Source organism: Rhea americana, unplaced genomic scaffold (genome assembly GCF_003343005.1).
Source record: "Rhea americana isolate MKP2758 unplaced genomic scaffold, rheAme1 scaffold_6, whole genome shotgun sequence".
Classification (NCBI taxonomy): Eukaryota; Metazoa; Chordata; class Aves; order Rheiformes; family Rheidae; genus Rhea; species Rhea americana.
The window spans coordinates 8,774,174-8,792,305 of NW_028186756.1; the positions used below are offsets into that span (position 1 = coordinate 8,774,174).

Sequence of the window (18,132 nt, forward strand, 5' to 3'; positions counted from 1 at the left end):
AACATTCTTTAACATGTTTACAATTATTTTTGACCTATAAGCATTAACGAAATATACCTGTATCTTTAGAAGGGCTTTTTATCTTGATCAGCCTTCTAGGATACCTCTAAAAAATTTAACTGTTATTTAAAATCTTATTCTAGTCTAAAGAGAATGTCAGACAGCTTGTAGAGCTACTCTGGTTGCTGATCAGTAAGACTCTTACCTGAGGGYTTTTTTCTATATATAGACTGCAGAAAGAGCAAGACAGCACTTCCCAACACGGTCATTCATTATGTAATATGTGAAATCTATTTCAAGCTTCCTCATGAAATTTTTAAAGGCTTTCATCTGTCCTATTTTTGCTTCTGCCACTAGATAGGGGAAGACACCAGATTTCTTACCCGCACTATTTCACAGTCAACATTTAATTCTGCAGCAACAGCTTCAATTTTCTCTCTGCAGACTGAGCCCAGGCTGGTCATGCCATTGTCCCAGTATTTCTTTAGGGTAGCCAAGTCTCGGTCACTAAACTGTGTGCGGTCCTGTAACTGTAAGATTAAAAAAAAGAAAAAAAAATTACCATTAGATTAAAAAATTTTCAGCTAATACAGACCATTTCATTTCCAGAGATCTTACACACAGTAAGACATACATTATGCTATCTCCTTGGCTTTTCTTCTAACTCTCCCTTAAGATTTTTTTTTTAAAGTTTGTTTTTTATCCAGGCCAGTAAGAATTCTCTGGGATTTGCTTTAAAGGCAATAGTAGTGCTAAAGTAAGTGTAAAGCACTTCAGCTTTGTTTCAGCTCCACCTGATTTTTTAATTTATCTCACTCTATACAGCTTTCTGAAAATAACTTTTTTCCTTTTGCGCTGTTTACTCTCTCCACTCAATTTATGAATATTATTCCTTAAGGCTTTTCAAGTGTCTCACCCTCCCTGCCTGAAGTTCTTTAATCTTACTGCAAACTACAATACATGCATAATTCAAAGGATTCCGAGTTCCTAAAGGGAATGCTTTAATGTTTATTTGGTAAGCTTCAGAGYTTAAATTGGTTCCACTCTTTATTTGTGAGTTCCCCAACTCTACGTGCATATTTATCAAGATATGGTAGTAGATTACAGATATTACCACTAACACTGACAAACAGTCACCTAGACTTCCTACCACTTCTTGAACTGGTATGAGTACATAGTACAACATTTTGCAAGTTTATCATCCTCCCAATGGAACTTACAAGCTCAGTAGCTTTCAGCTCAGTGATCTTAATTAAGCTTCCTATTTCTTTGTGAAAACTCGTATTTGTCATCTCTCCTGCTGTTAGAAGTCCATAAATGCAGAAAAGTTAAGTTTGCATTAGTAAGGAGTAACAACATTTTGTTGCTGTGAGCCAATTTTGTTATTATTTCAGCTGCTAATGTTTTAYAAAAACTAACCATGATTTTAGTATCTAAAAATCTAGGTTTGCTCATTTAAAAACTGTTAAGTTAAAAGGAAGCTACTTTAACAGTGGACTACAAATTTCACAGAACTAAAATCATTTGACAACCTTATATGGTTATCAATGCTAATCTTCAGGATAGGGCAATCTGCAGTTTTCTTTTTAAAAATCACTGTTTCTCAAAGCATTAGAAGCATTTAAGCCTCTGATATACCAATATTAAACAGAAGTGTAGCTATAGTTATAGGGGTGGCTATAGTTACATTCAAATACAGAATTAYAGCAGCTTTCTCCACAGTCCCCATCCAGAAGCTATCATCTTACGCAGGCAGTGCAGCACACCAGGGGCTAATCTGCAGCGTAAAACAGTGGGTGCTGAGACCAGTGCCCACCCCGTACACATTACTTCAGGCTTGCTCTTGTCTAGGCTTACAGACTAAGCATGTATTAGCAGTTGCAGCACATTAGATGCACTCCCAGATAAGATGGTGCCATTTAATATCATTTAAAAGGAATTCAGTTAATATATCCCAAGGCTGATCTATGACAACTGCACGGAGAAGGCAAGGACAGCAAGGTGCAACCACGAACCGAAGAAGCGGAGGGCAGAAAGGAATATGACAACAGAACTCAAAATACAAGGACAAACAAGTCATTCTGGCCTTCCCAGCCTCCCTGAATGGACAGGGAGCTCATGACAACTTTACCTTCTAAAATATACTGAGCTTTTAAATAAACAAACATTTAACATTTCCTGTTGGTTCTGGAGTTTTCATAGATAGCACTGCTGCAAAAATCTGTCACTCAGTTTAGCATGATTATTATTTTTCTGGAAAATAAAACAAAAAATTTCTACATATTTAATAGGCCTAGCTGGAACATGCCATGTAGATTATCCCACCACAGCAGAGGGGTGAAATGACACAAGCTAAAGCAAGTCTGCCTAATACTAAGTGTTCCTTCATATTCAAGGGAGTAACACCAGTTAGTCAAAAGAGAACAGTTTACTTATAAAGCTATTACCGTATCTTTTCCATCTTATATGAATATATATTAATTCTGATAGTCTACCATAACTGTTTTGATAAAGTTCTTACTATGTTAATCAATATTCAAYGGTTTTCAGCTCACAACTGCTACATAATGTTGCTGGAAGTACAGGCTTGTAGTCAATCTCAATCAGTTCAGATCAAAGCAGACACCTTAAAGTTATGGCAAATATTCTGTAGCTACATCCCAAAAGAAAGCTTGTGTAGCCACTTATCGCAGAAATGGAGAAAAAAAAACTTAAAACTTTTGTTTTACTTCCTTGTCAAAAATAATCCCTGGTGTTTCAAATGACAATAGGCATTTTGCTTTTTTGTTGCAGTTACTGTCACATCCTTTCACTTGTTCTTGAAGGGCTTGTGCAGCAGTACATTAATCATGCTGATACTGATTGTAGGTCAGAGAAGGAACAAGAAGAACAAGTTTTCTCAGACAGCCGATATGAAAAAAAAAAAAAAAGTCTATACATGCAGAAACAAAACTGAGGAGGGAAACAACTGCATGTAAATATAAGATGGTGTTATTAGGAAACATCTGAGACAGGAAACAAAATTAAAAGCTATAATGAAAAGAAATACTTCCCTTAAGCACTGAAGAGAACAGCCTTACTATGATGCCTGCTGAATTCACACCAGCAAACTCAGCATATTCCCAGTTATTATTTCACATCCCTTTTTAATTATTATACTTTTGAGTCATATCTTATTCCTGCCACTTTTCTCACCAAGATTAGCACACAATAACCTACTAATCACAGACAAGTAGGCAGGAATTGAGTTTCCTTTGGAAAACCAAAAACATTGTCTACAGATAGGTATCTTCTGGCTGCATAGGTAATGACTTTAATACAGATAGTCAGTCTTTGTAGCAATGAAAAGAAGAATGTATCAGTTTATTTAACCTGAAATTTTACTATTTCACAAAAACAAAGCTTCTAGACATTCAAGGGCTCAGATTCTTAACTCAAGTTGCTAAGAGGATTACTATGCATTAAATGAATCACAGTAGCTGCCTCCCTGCACACTGGCTCACAGTAGCTATAAGTTGCACTACCTTATCTCACAGAAGCAAGGGAAGAGGGTTAAGCTACACTGCTCTCACTTGCTACACCATCAGAGCATGATCAGTCTCAACTCCTATGTTCACTAAATGTAAAGAACACTTCAGATTGTCCAGAATTTAGATCCAGACCAACTGCCTTCATATATGCCCTTTCATAAATTTCTTGGAGAAATTACAAATTCCGTTCAGTAACATTTATATACAATCTTGGTCAAAGGGATGATAAATTTGACTTCTCTATTATAAGCTGCTGCTCCAAAAAAATCATGTATTGCTCTGCAACCAGTCTTTTGTGAGGCACTAAAGGGTAAAATTTCTACATGAACATAAAACTTGCTTTCTACCAATTTAGTTAATAAATCTCCCCTTGTTTGGGATCAAAGGAATTGAGGGGGGAAAAAAAAGTYTTATAACATTGATGGTTAATGCTTCATATAGAATGGGGGGAAAAGATAAGATAATACTAAAAAGCTTTATATTTATGACAATGCTTTTCACAGCTCAAGACAAGCCAGTATTTCAGTTCTTCTTTTTACTTCATTATAACAAATAAAGTCTATGAATACAAATCTCATTCCCTCTTTTCAGATCCACTACACATTGATTTGAGGCTTGGCTTTAGCCTCTGGAGTATTAACTGTTTGCTGAATACTTTACATTTATCAGTTCTGTTGACCATATTCTGAAAAACAGAAGCTTCTTTCAGCAGAAAATAGTCTATCAAAGCACAATGAAAAGCAATCCTTGTGAGCAAATTGAATCAGCAGTTCTGCCAAGCTCAGAGTTAAACCCTGCTTATCCCCTGACCTCTCAAGTGTAATAACAACATTCTTGTAAGAGATGACCCAGTTTATTACAGACATCGCCAGCGCTTTGCCAAGCACCACATAATACCCACTGTGCATGCAGTATTTGTGGTGCAAATCTAGTGTCTATAATTGGTATGAGTAATTACATTTCAGTGGAGTGTTCTTATCCTGTCTTTTATTACAGCCTCCTTTTTTAGATCGTTTTTAATGCATCAATAGAAAAGGCTGCAGTCCACACACTCAAAAAATAGTCAGAATTTTCAGATTAATAATAAAAGGTATATTTAATAATGAAGTAACTGCAGATTCAGTACAAATGACTACTGCATTTATGCTGTGGTAATCTGGGCACTATGCTGTGACGTATGGGAAGTTGTGTCTGCTTAAAACGCGCTGAAATCATATATTAAATGAATCAACTGATTAGGTTCACTTCTGAAGCTGTAGTGAACCATACATAAGTCAGAAGTATCCTTGAAAGAACCATACTTTCTGCAGATAGGTACTTCCACCCTATAAATCCACAGAGGATCCCATCTCTCTAATCATTAGAAAGAAAATGTAATTGCCGCAGCATTCTGTGACGAGCCTCAGAAGACGACGACGGGCTTACTGGCCTTTCAACAGCACGAGTTTGGAATTACATAACTATTCTACACTGGAACTGACCCCGGGTGGAGTGACAACTAGATTATTTACCTTTTAGCCAGAGAAAGCAGACAAGCACAGATTCTCTAGCTGCGTCCTCCATCAAGTCTCCAGCAATTCATTGGAATAGACCATGTTTAACCAGCAGTATGACATAACATCAAAATGCAAATGTTTAGGACAGAAAGCCTCTACTTATTTCATCCCCCCTCCCTGCCAACATATACATGTTGAACAGAGGCTAGAGAACCCACGTTGAAGCTCTATGCAGATTCAACTGCAATGGTGTACCATAAATACTAATCACTCTGCCTAAGACATCAGATAGGTGACTTAGGCACAGATAGTACACTCAAGATTTCTGAGGGCAAAAATGAAGATTTTCATCCTTTTAAATCTTTTTAGTCAGTCTGCTCATCACCATTTCTGAAACCTTGCTATCCTTCCACCATCTTACAAAAAAACAAAAACCAACGCATCCATGAAGGGTAAAGCATTTTACATGCACCATGACAGAACACAAAATTCCATAATTTCCAAGTACATTCTTGTGAAGAACTGGAGGGGTGACACTTTTAGGCTAACACTTATTAATAGTCAGGATATATCATCTTACAGTATTGCTGAGCAGACCAGTAAGGAGTTCTAAAGAATTGCACAGCTTTTAGTCGTCTCCTGATGCAGTTGAAGGACAGGGCAAGGAAAACAAAACATCAAGGCAAAAAGATTAAAAATTCAGAGCATCTAAAAACCAATCTTCCCCATTTCAAACAAAGTACAGATTAGTCTTTTTGCTGTTTGAATGGCAGTAATTGCCAAAAATCACAGTTCTACAACTGCATTCATTCAATTTCTGTTCTTTCATGTTCATTCTTCTAACAGATTTGAAACTGAAGGATTTAAGAGAGGTTTTTTTTCTTTTTTTTTTTTTAATACTCATGTGTATATACTCGTTTTCGGCTGCCCAAGGGCATCAGACTTTCTGGTTTTGTCCTAACAAAAAGGGAGGTCAAAAAGTGCATCATATATAGTTAAATATGTAACCATACTCATATCTTGTCTGAATGCATCAGGATTCAAATTTGGATGCAAAGGCCTACAAGCTTATTTGCTGATTCTGACCTCTAAATTTTGCCTAAGTGTTAGCCTCCTAYGTCACAGGAGCAGTTCGTGCTATTATAAGCAAGCACACCTTTAAATGCATTTTGTTTCAACTGCCCCATCCAACTCCTGTTATGTTTAAGGTTCTTAAATGTTATTTCAAGTACTTCTAGAAATTATTATATTCCTCATACAACACTATGGGCACAGTCTGACAAACTGGGATTTTCTGGCAGCAATGCCAGTTGAAACTGTCTGTAACCACCTCTACTCATTCCTGCTTTTGCATCACTATCTAAGCCTCTCCCCACACATACTACAACTGTTCATATGGCTGCATGACAAGCCATATGGTTCACTCCTGAGTTAACCCAGCAAGATGTTCCCCATTTTAAGAACTATTTTCAGCTTGGATCATTTTTCCAATTTGGCCTCTTTCCTGATCATCTATACTAGCACAGATGATGTGACAATGCTGAAACAGGAGCTTCTCAAATGTTTTTCTTGGTGGTAGCATTGGCTATCAAATTCTAGYTTAAAGTAGCAACACAAACATTACACACCTTAATAGTTTCTTTATGGAAACTTTCTATTGGAACAGCAGTATTAACTAGAGAACAGGTATGAACTACCCTAATATTGTATTGAAGTATTACTTAAAATCAAGTTTGAGATTAAAGCTAGTTGTTCCATAAGGTGGTGTGGTTGGAACTCAAGTGATGCTGAGATTCATTATAGCAACCAGTAATGTTTTAATCAGCTGGTTCTGAGTCTTGAAGTACATCATGTTTGCACAATAACTTCGTATCTCAACGCAGTGTTTATTTGAAACTGCAAAAAAGACAACAGATTTGTTGAATCATATCCAAATTACAAGACACTAGACATCCTACCAAAAGCGCCAAGATATGTTGACAAAAATACTAAGTTGAAAAATATTCTACATATGAAAAGAGATACTGTCAAATTGAACTGTATTCACAAATGGTTTTTATGAGTTCTGTTGTTTAAAAAAAGAAAAGACATGGGAGTGAAGGACTAAGGGAAAAAAAATCCTTAAATTAATTGCCATTTCTGGTTACACAAATGAACAAGCATTCTCATATCCTTCACGATTTTAACTTATCCTAAAAATTCCTTCTATGCTTTGCATGAGGTACCTAACATGTCAATCAGTCCTGTACAGCCTATCCAGTGCTGCAAAATGTAGGACAGTATCATGTTACTCTGCAAGTGAGGAAGTCATTTACTAAAAAGCGCACGTGCTTTTCCAGAAAGCTCTCTCTCACTATGTTCACCTGGCATATGAAGTCATTTGAGACCAGAACTACACCAAAAGACAAACATGGGTCTCAACTGAGCCACATGTTTGGCTGCAGTGTTCTTCTCTTCATTCTCTTAACCGCTCCTGGACTCCAGCTTAGCAACTTAGATTCATGCTAACTCTGCATGCAGACTACATAGGGCTTACTCAATTGAAGCAAATACAGAAAGTTTAAAGATATTAGCTGACACTGATGACCCAATTTAGTATTTAAAAGCATGAAGGGTAATGGTTCCAAACACATTTCCTGAGTTTAAAACGCCATGCAAGTCTCCCTCTTATCCACGGACAAACTACCTGCTCTCACATCCCATCTTCCTATTAACATTTCTCTGGCCACCTCTGAAAACTTACTCCTCCCAGCACCAATCCACTATAAACCACAAAACACTCAGTTCCTTGATTACACTGTAGTTATAAACTCCAAGCACTGTCTTGCTTACCCTCAACACAGATGCAACTACACAGAAGTCAGAAATACAAATGTAAGCAACAGAAAAGGGTAAATATAATCCTCAGAACTAATTTATCTGAGTTCCTGAGATAGTGTCCTTTTTGTTCTACATAGCTGTCTACACAGACATCCATCATTTGTGATTCACATTGTGCCATGAGGACAGCTGCCTCAAAACACTATCCATYGCCCATAGTGTAACCTTCACATCCACAACAAAATCCCTACAGAAGCTTCTGCAATTGTTTACATCAGCATTTCCCAGCTGAGTGCATTCTCACATACTGATATAAAAAGTAATCAGTAGAGCAAAAATAGAAAGGGGAAAGGAAACAGCTGCATTCTAACTTCCTAAACATAAAATCATCTGGTGCTGCATCCAGGTTGGTAGAGGAAAAGGAGAAGTAAAAAGGGAAAGAGATGAATGGTAGAATTCACTCATGCAGGGACTTCATGGCAAAACAGCTTGAAAAGCAGCAGTTTACACTAAAAATAGGTGATTAAGTTAGGTTTAGGGAGAGAGGCAATGCTAATTCAGCTACCAATGTTAATGGAAAAGCCTTCCATTAATTTCAATGTTCTGAACATCTAAAAATCAAGCTAGGGAAGTGTGAAGTTGTAATGCTTACCCTCAAAATAAGGGTGGGTGTACAGTGTGCAGTGGGAAAAAGAGCTGTATTTGAAATGCCAGAAGAAAGTGGAACCACCAACCATCCCCCAGGAGACACTACTCCTGCAGAGATTTCACTTGTAAACAGTGAGCAGACTGGCAAAGTAACTTCCCCTACTACAGAAGATATCAGTCAGCTGAATCTGTAGCTCAACAGGAGATGAAATGTCTTTTCTTGCTGAGAATTGAGGCATCAGCTGCAGTGAAGAGGTGCCCCTGTGCCTTCACAAACTTCAAAGAATCCCATCCCCACAGACTGTCTTTCGTCTTTTCCTGATCATAAACACGCTTCAGTACTGTTCAGGCCCAAGTGACCTAATGACTTGAAGTCTATGCAAATGTTTGGTGACTCATTAGTTGGCATACAGAGAAAAGTAAAAATTGACTGGAAAAGTGTAATAGTCAATCATTTTTCAACACTGAAAATTACTTAATTCTGTCCAAGAGGAACAAAAAGCATCACAAAGTCTGAATGACAGCAAAAGAACTTAAAAAMTCTGTTTGGAGTAATCTGTCATCAGTTTATATACTGTTAAAAGATGTCCTGCCTAAACACTGTACATTGATAACAAGAACTGGAGAGAAGACAGAAGATTTGGGCACTTAGTGCCTTGCAGTTGAGGGCTCCGGGCTAGACCAGGACAGGATCTATTGCACCTGGCTGCAGAGCCTCAGCAAGAACTCTGCTTTTATCCACCAGCCTGTACGAATGCTGGGCAGAAGTGGAAGGCACCTAGGGCATATAGGGACATTYTGAGACTACAGCTTCCCAGCAAAGATTAACAATTTAACAACTCGCAGCTTCTTGTCCCACTTTCTTCATTGCTCCCAGTCACACACTCCTGCTGCTTACTTTGAGCTGTCTCTGGCACTCATCTGATCCCTATTAAGTACATTCAACTGACTGAAAAGACAAACTCAGCATAAGAGATGTATATCCGACAGCTCAGATTCTTGCCCTGAATTACCTTGCAATCAGACACTAGTACCAGTGCTCTGGATGGGGTGGCAGCGCACCAACAGGAACAGGGGAAAAACCTTCCCCTTTCAGCACTGATCTGCTATTAGATCAGCTCAGCCAAATAGTGAAACTACTCTGAGACACTAACAAACTGCTTGATGTTTTAAAGAGTCATCAAATGGGGGGAGGGGAGGGAAGGTGATTTCAAGAGGAAAAAGGCTGCATTTAAATAAGCCTACGCAGGAAAACTAAGACTTAGAAAAAAAATGACAGAATGAACAACAGTAAGATTTATATAGAAGTAATGCTTCCTTTGGAGGACACTATTGTGAAGAGATACTACAGAAGTCTGAGGATAGTAGAAATGTACTGTAGTTGGAACCTCTCAAAAGTTTGAGAAAAAATGGAATTAATGTAATGTTCCATAGACTCCTACTTACACAGGAAATGTGATAAACTAGGCAGATTTTTTTTTGAACAGTAAATAGAAGCATCTAAAAAAAAGAAAGAAAATTAAAAGGTACAGCAGAGAGGAGAAGGCCAGGACAAGTTCTTCCATCATCTAGTTATCATTGCCGAAGTAGCACACATGACACTGACAGTCCAATGGTTTGTAGATTATGATGGGATAAGTTTGATTATCAGGATAGCCATCTCTCTAGTTATTACTTTTGATATAATCAGACTAATAAGGAACAGCTTCTTGAAAACATTACAGAAGCTCAGTTGTATCATCAAACCTGCAACTTTAGAGTATATTTTCATGGTAAGCAAGCAAAATCTRCATGCTCTTCAAACAGAAGCTATCAGAATATTACTCAATTGAAATACTGGACATAAATTGAACAGAAGAGTTGGAAAGTGGTATCTTCCTGCATAAATTGTTTCATACCTTGTATTATGCTTTGGAGTCATTTGTGAATTGAGGACACCAACCTGGCTGATTCTGCCTGATGCAAGATAACATATGTGGATACAGTTAGATTTGAAAAGTTACAGACAGTATGGACTAATTCTGTGCATGCACACAGAATAACTGAGAAGAGCAGCTATTCTCTTAAGCATTCAGTTCTCTCTCAATTAACAACCAGTTCATTTGCAATATAAGGAGTACACTTTGGGCTCCAAACTGTTAGTCCTTATTATTCAGATGTTATACTTCATCTAATTTCACAATTTATATACCTGAACATCACATAACTTGATGCAAGATTATGATCTTGACCTGCTTTTAAAGCTACAGGTCAACCTTATGGCAACTGAAGCATTATATTTGTAGATTATACTTAGTCTAATATGAACATTAAAAGTAAAAACAAATCCACGTAACATAAATATACTTGACATTTTCAAAAATGTATACAAATAAATTTCATTCATTCACTTAACCCATTAGCTACTTAAATGGAAATATACTTACTGCTCTTTTTCTGGAACAACCTGTAATCCAAGGCACAGTAAGGTTTCCTGAAATCTGTAAGGGTGAAAGGGGAAAAACAGAACAAAAAAACAACAACAGCTTAGGTCACTATGAAAGCTAGTAATACTGAGCAGCTTTTACAAGACTTCAATATCGTGCATTCAATTCTGTGCTTAAGTCTGCAGTTCAGATTTAAAAGCAAAATAAAGTCACATTTAGTCTTAYTGCTGCAAAGAAACTCCAAGCAAGACTAGAGGTAACACCACCATCTCAGATATTTCTGTATTTTTGCTATTTTGAAAGTGTTTCAAAATACAAGCTTTCATCTTAAGTCTGTCACAAGGCAGGTAAGATGAAGCAAACCAGAGTTAGACAGGGCCACAGGTTTGACAGAAATGCCCTAAAATATTTTCTGATTATGTCAATACACTGTAAAAAAGTACTAGAATGTTAGTAACTGAATTATTCAAGGTCAAATACTAAAGATTTGCACATTAGAGGAGAAAAGGTGGGCAGTGGGTCCAAAGAAGGAAGGGGGAGCAGGGTACAAAGGTGAAAGCTATCTCCTTTGATTCTCATTTTTTTGTCATTGTTTCCAGATATTAGACTTCTTTGAATAAGCAGTATTATCTTCCCTGGAGAGCTGAAATGTTTCATAGTGTGGAATATTTAGTTTGTTTAGGATTCCATGTTTAGCTTCTGTTACAGACAAGCAATGCTTGAGAGACTAAACATAGCTCTTGAGAGATTAATCAATCTCAAATCATTACACACGCTATACATGTGAGGAAGAAAAAAGTCCACCCTCTTTCTGCTGATTATACAAATACAAAAACCATTACTGTAGTTTGATAAGTGCTCTAATAATTAATCTACCCAAATACAGAATACCTGGTACAGTTTATCTATTGTACAAGTGCAAAAGATACTTTTATCCTTCAAACTTTTAACTTAAAATGCTTGGAGGTTATCTAATTTGGCAGACACTTTCTCATGTAAGTTCAAGAAGGGTTGAGAGGGAGGGGAAGAAACACTCTCCCCTCAAAAAAAAAAAATCATTTTTTTTTCCTATTCTATTGATTTCTTGGTTGCATGCAGGCATTTTAGAGATATTAYGGAGAAACAAGTAATATCTATTGCAATTATATATTCCAAACAGCTTTACATGACAGAATCCATTACAAATGTATTCTCAGTATCTACACGGTTTGCTTTCTGCGGTTTTCTGTTTGGTTAAGTGTTTTTGGGGGGAGGAATCTTTTTTTTTAATGAATCAGAAACTACAGGGAATTATATTCTTACTCCTCAAGAAGCCAACAGATTTAAAGTGGGGCTATAAGAACACTATGTTATTCTGGGTGAACAAATGAATCAAGTCTAGTAAGGCATCAACAGTTACTTGGAAGACAGATGTATGTAAACTGACAGATACAATGCCAAATACGATGAATTTCATCTCAATATAACTATCTGAAGGACAACATACATGGAGATATTCTGACTCCACACACACCAAAAAAAAAAAAAAAAAAAAAAAAAAAAAAAAAAAAAAAAAAAGAAAAAAAAATTGAGTCAGATTGATGGTTTTCCTGCAAAAACCAGAGTTACCAAGACACACCTGCAGGTTTAACATTAGTCCTAGTCCAGCTGGGAAATCTGCAGTGAGCTGCAAAAATGACAGCCTAAAATCCTTGTCCCCGAAAGGGTATCGGTTCTTTGTTTTCAGGGAAACAGAGACAAAAGAGAAACTCCTGCAGATGTCGCGGAACGCTCAAAGGCCGCCAACGCTCTGCATTACCAACACCGGATCTTAAGCGAAGCGGTTAGACAGCGCGAGGTCCTTACATAACCTTCTCCCCGATTCTTGTGCGGATTCACTACYCCAAACCCAACATGCTGCAACAACTCATACAGCCCATGCTTGTCCTTCTTCCTGGAACTACTTGAGGCCACGCACAGCGCTGCTGCAGCCTGCTGAGGGCTGCCTCCTTCCCCAGGAGCCCCCCAACTCTCCCAGTTCGTGTGACTGGAAGTACGTCACCACAGAAAGAGTACGAGTGACTCCGATGAGGTAAAGGCAGTTTTGCTTCCGTTCCATGAGTGACTGGCAGGGCACACTTTGCACGAGCCCCTTCAGAGAAAACCATTTTGCTTGCCCTGGGAAAAAGCCTTGCCCCCCACAGTGAGCAACAGCAACAAAATCCTCTTGACTTCAAAGTTCTCCAAGGAAGTACGCAAATCACTTTAATATGTCCCGTTTCCTTAAAAAAATCTTTAGAAAAAAAATTATCCTATTCTTCTGCTGCACTGTCAACAAGGCCTAGTTTTTTCCCTAGAAGGTAACAAGGCCAAATTGGCAACTCCACGCTTCAGTGTGCATAACAAAATAAAACAAAACATACACACAATTGCAACAGTATTTTTGCTCCATAAAGCTGGGAAGAAAGAAAATAATATATCACTGCTCAACCTTGAGGACATGAAACTAGTAAAAACAGACTCTCTAGTTAGATACACTTTAACTAAGCTTAAAAAAAAAATAGGTTGAGCAACTTGTTTACTGGAACTGCTCAGGCATTAAAATTGATAATTTTATTAAATTTTTCTTCGGTTACATTAACATGAGTTTGATTAATTGAACCATTAAGGGAGCTATAACTAATTGCTAATTAGATACCCCAGTGTACAACAGTAATTACTTCATCAAAACACAAATCACACATTCACAACTTCAGTTAAACATCCAAGCAGATGCTTTTATTCTAACAATAAAGTACTCGGGTTTAATCTATGTTTAAATGTAGGAGACTTCTYTAAGTTTAAGGATTTTCATTACTAGGTTGATGAATAAATTAGTTAAATACAKGCAATGAAATTAACAGGAACTGACTGCATAGAAGAGTAGTGTCATCTTGTCCAAGTCTAAAAGAATTTAAACAGTACCTGAAAAAAACTTTCTCAAGAAGAAAAAAGAACTAAGATGTTTTAAAATGCTACAAAATACACACCTCCAAGTGGGATGTGTGCATGAGACACCACTCACGCTGGATTTTTTTTTTTTTTTAATATACGTCCATGAAATTCTGGGAATCAAATACTTTAGACACTCTTCAGGCCCTGACCTGTGGGTCACAGAGTCAAAATACAACGAAGGCCTGCATCAGGCACCTGCACCGCAGGCAGGGAGCTGCAGGAGAGGGAGGCAAGAGTAGTCGTTCTCTTCCCTTTTTCCTCTTCAGAGTATCTGAGCTGAGCTGTGACTGCTGAAGTCTGCAAACCAAACTAATCGCACTTGCAAAAAGGCAACCAATTCCTGCAAACTCCAGCTTTCAGCACAGAATGGGAGCTACTGCTCCACACACAACTAGAAGGTGCCACCCCACAGTGGAGCCATGATCCCACTCGGAACAACTCGGGAACATACATGCGTTTGTGCCAGCAGGAAAGAAAGCAGAAAGCATCCAGCTGCTTAAGGAGGGCAAACCTAACAGATTTAAGCACTCAGGGTGGGCAAAGTTTTCAGTCACCCTAAACCAACGCAGGGCAGGAGATGGAGGCTAGAAGAAAGCCTGACTACCCTTAAAGGGAGGACTTGGTGGTGTGGGGGTGGTTACAGTGCAGCATTCATGATTTTTGATAAAACATATTTCCAGTTTACTGGAGTCATTTTTTTTTTTGCAATGATTCTGAAGGCAGTTGGTGAACTTCTCTTGTAAGAGTGCTACAAGTATTTGGAAGTGAATCACTGCCATACAAAAACATGTCTTATGACATGTAACTTACTTCCAAATTGTTCTGGAGCACTCTAGAAACTCTCATCAAGGAATGCCATGATTTGAAGAAATCAACACTCCATCATATCACCAAGATACTGCAGGATCTGTTCAGGCCCTGAGACACTAGTCCTCTGCAGTTACAATCTCTTTAGTATTAGAGTACTGTACTCTAAAACTGAAGAGTGCTAGCTCAGAGCTTCACAGCATGGATCCTTACAGCAACAAGTGAATTAATAGCAACTCTCACATTTTTTTTCCCAAGGTTTAAAACTGGGGAAGGGCAAGGGGTACCATGGAAAACAGCTGTTCCCTCGATCCAAGGTGCATTCCAAAACTCACAGAACATTTGAGAGAGACAGGCATGGAAGTCAAAAGGAGTACAGRAAAAAACCTGCCTTTCAAAAAGCAGATACACTGTTTTAACAGGGGGGAGGGGAGAAGAATTATATGGATCTGCTTACTTCGATCTGTATCATGCCACAAGGATAGAAAAAAAAAATCGCATACCACGAACCATTCTAGCCTGTTTAAAAAGACTCAATCCCCATTCTCCCCAAAAAATCTAAGACGAGAGTTACTTCAAATTTCATTAAAAATTCAAAAAAGTAGTAAGAAATATATCTCACTGGTGCTTTGGCAAGAGTGAAACAACATACCAAGAGCACCCATCTGAAAATATCAATAATACATATCACTGTGTGAAAGAGAGTAAACAATAATAAAAACATATGCACTTCTGCTGCTTTACTAGCCTATTATTGATCAGATGTACACAATTACAGTTTTTCTTCACTTATGAAACTGGAATGTCAAAAGTAAACAGCGTTTAATGAATTTTATAACTCAAATAAAAACAGTTATAGCAAACCCTGACAGACTATTCCAGAGAGAGAAGAAAGGAAGACAACAGCTTGCCCAAAGTACTCAGATAGCTTGGGAAAGGCTATTAAAAAAAATTGCAGATCTCCTATGAACCAAAAGCAAACAAAAACAAAAAAAATACTAATATGGGGTCTTCAGACTACAAGTTTGACAAGAAGTCATGATTCTGGTGATTTCTGGTAAAAATGCCTTTTATTTGTGCTCAAAAACTTTGTTTCAAAAGCTCATGAGAGGAAAAAAAACATAAAAACACCTCATTAAGTACTATCCCTTATACTCATGAACAATGTACAGAAAAAGGAGATGTTGCTGGAATAGTTCACTTTTAGGTTAACCTTCCCCTCAAAAAACAAGTAACAGGTAAAAACACTAAAGGTAACACAGGTAACACTGCATTGTGCCATTCTTCAGACTTATCTCAGTGTCCCTGGACTACGTCACGACAGAAAAATCCATGAAAAGATCAATTTGGATGTTTCCTGCACAATCCTCTCTCTTCTAGTTTAAAAATCAAACAAATTTGTAAAGTGTCTCAATGTGCTAGTCCCCCCTGAACATCTGCAGTTATCTGCCTTTCATTTTCCCCTCTCGGCATCACTGACGAGATTCTGTTACAGGATGAGGAAATAATAGGACTGAATTTAAGACCAATACTTGAGTCATAAGCTGTGGGAGAGGAAGAATATTTGTGCCTGCCATCATCTATTTGTTTTACAGGAGATATTAATCCCTGACAGAAGAACAGGACTCAGAGACTGGATGGAGACTGTGTAAAGGGTATGTGCAGTACTGCTGAAGAACTAATCCAAGCTGAAATTAGTAAGGGCTAGCAACAGAAAGGGACATAAAAATTATTACATGATCCCATGTTCTGCCCTGTGCCACATGCAAAGTATGTCCACAGAGGAACAAACAAGGGTATGAAACTGTGACATACATTGGCAAGGCAGGTCAGCACAACAAAAACTTCAGCATGCATCAGTAGTTATAGATACGACCCTCCTGTAAGTCTATCTATCACATCTATAAAGCCCATGCTGATCTTCGATGTATGGCTACCTGTGGTAGCTGCAGGCTTAGCTACACAGATAAGGAGTACTATTAAAGTGAAGTACAGCTGTAGTGTAAGTGAAGTATGACTTACATACCTTTAAGTAAGACTTACATACCTTTAGACTTAATATACCTTTAAGAAGATAKTCTCTCTACTGGCAGATGTAAACAGAAGACAGCCTGCAGAAATATGAATCTATCGCTTATTAGTTTCTAACTTTCAAAGAAAACAGTACTTATCCACGACCTCATCTTTGAGATTTGAAGACAGAAATAAACTGACAGATTACCTGGTAATTATTTTGGTTTTGAGACAGCCTCAGTTGACTTGAAGATGTAAAATGAGGAGAAAAAGTACTTCTTGATGTATTAGCACTGTTATATAACGTATTGGATGTTGTATGTAATGAGGTCCGTGCAGGCAAATGGTAGTCTCTGTTATGATACAATATATTGTCAGGCACATCCCTGGCATTCACCATCTGCGAACTACAGCTCACATTTCTTCCYGGCCCAGAGAGCGCTGCACTTTGGTTCTCTACGCGAACAGAGCTGTTACTTTCACAATATCTTGAATAGCTTTGTATTTGTGCTCCCATGGATGCTAGTTCTTCTTCTCTAGCATATTCATCATCAACATCTCCAGTTTCCATTGCAATGGAGAGACAGCTGCCTTCCACTGAACAATGCTTCTGTGCTGTACTTCCTCCCACAGTTCTCTGAGGTTGATCTGTCACTGCCAGTGAAAACACCTCACGAATTTCCAGGTTTTGGGTGCTACAAGAAGGGTCCCTAGTATTAGCCCTTTGTCCAAGGGGCACATGAGATGCAAGAGTTGCGTGTTCCGATTTTTGTAACCTTTGACATCCCACGGATTCAGCTTTACATGGTCTGTGGCATATCACTGGCTTCTGAGGTAATACCAACTCTGCAGTCTGGACTGATGAACCACCATAACTTTTCTTAGTGTGACTATATATGGAGTTCGCAGAATTCAGCACACTTGTTTGCCTAGATAAAATAATAGTCTTTTCCCCTACTAATAGGGAAGCATTTTTACAATGTGGTACTTGTCGTCCTATAGGGATGTGCTGCTGCTGAAATTCTGTATCACTTTTTCCTGATAGTCTCGGAATAGAGTTTTTATGTATCTCTGCTACTGATGCATTTGTCTGTTTGGTGGATCCTTGCCTACTAGATGAACTAGCAGGACTGTATATACCAGTAACTATTACATCATTATTAGAAGAGGTCCAAGAAGACTGCTGACTTTGGGATCGAGTAATATTTACCACGTTTCTAACTGCTGCTTCTGGAGGTACTGAGGGTGTAGCCGGGACAGTCCCCGGGGGAGTGCCTCCTGACTCTACAGCATTCTTGCTGCTCATCTTTCTTCTTTTATTGCCAACCCACGTCTGCAAACAACAAACAACAACAAAAACACAAAACAAAGAATTAAATATGCAGAAAAAAAACATATATTTCACTTTTAAGCAGATCT

General features: G+C 38.1%; 1 protein-coding gene across 2 annotated transcripts in view; it reads right to left on the bottom strand.

Annotated features, from left to right (window-relative positions):
* The window catches only part of HDX (highly divergent homeobox), a 58,817-nt gene that overhangs the window by 28,216 nt on the left and 12,469 nt on the right, over nucleotides 1–18,132 (bottom strand). For both annotated transcript variants that reach the window (XM_085319650.1, XM_085319651.1), the window contains exons 3-5: nucleotides 16,922–18,046; nucleotides 10,921–10,974; nucleotides 384–530 (exon numbers count right to left, since the gene is read on the bottom strand). In XM_085319650.1, coding sequence (XP_085175776.1) covers nucleotides 384–530; nucleotides 10,921–10,974; nucleotides 16,922–18,046 — 1,326 coding nt within the window. The remainder of the gene's footprint in view (nucleotides 1–383; nucleotides 531–10,920; nucleotides 10,975–16,921; nucleotides 18,047–18,132) is intronic.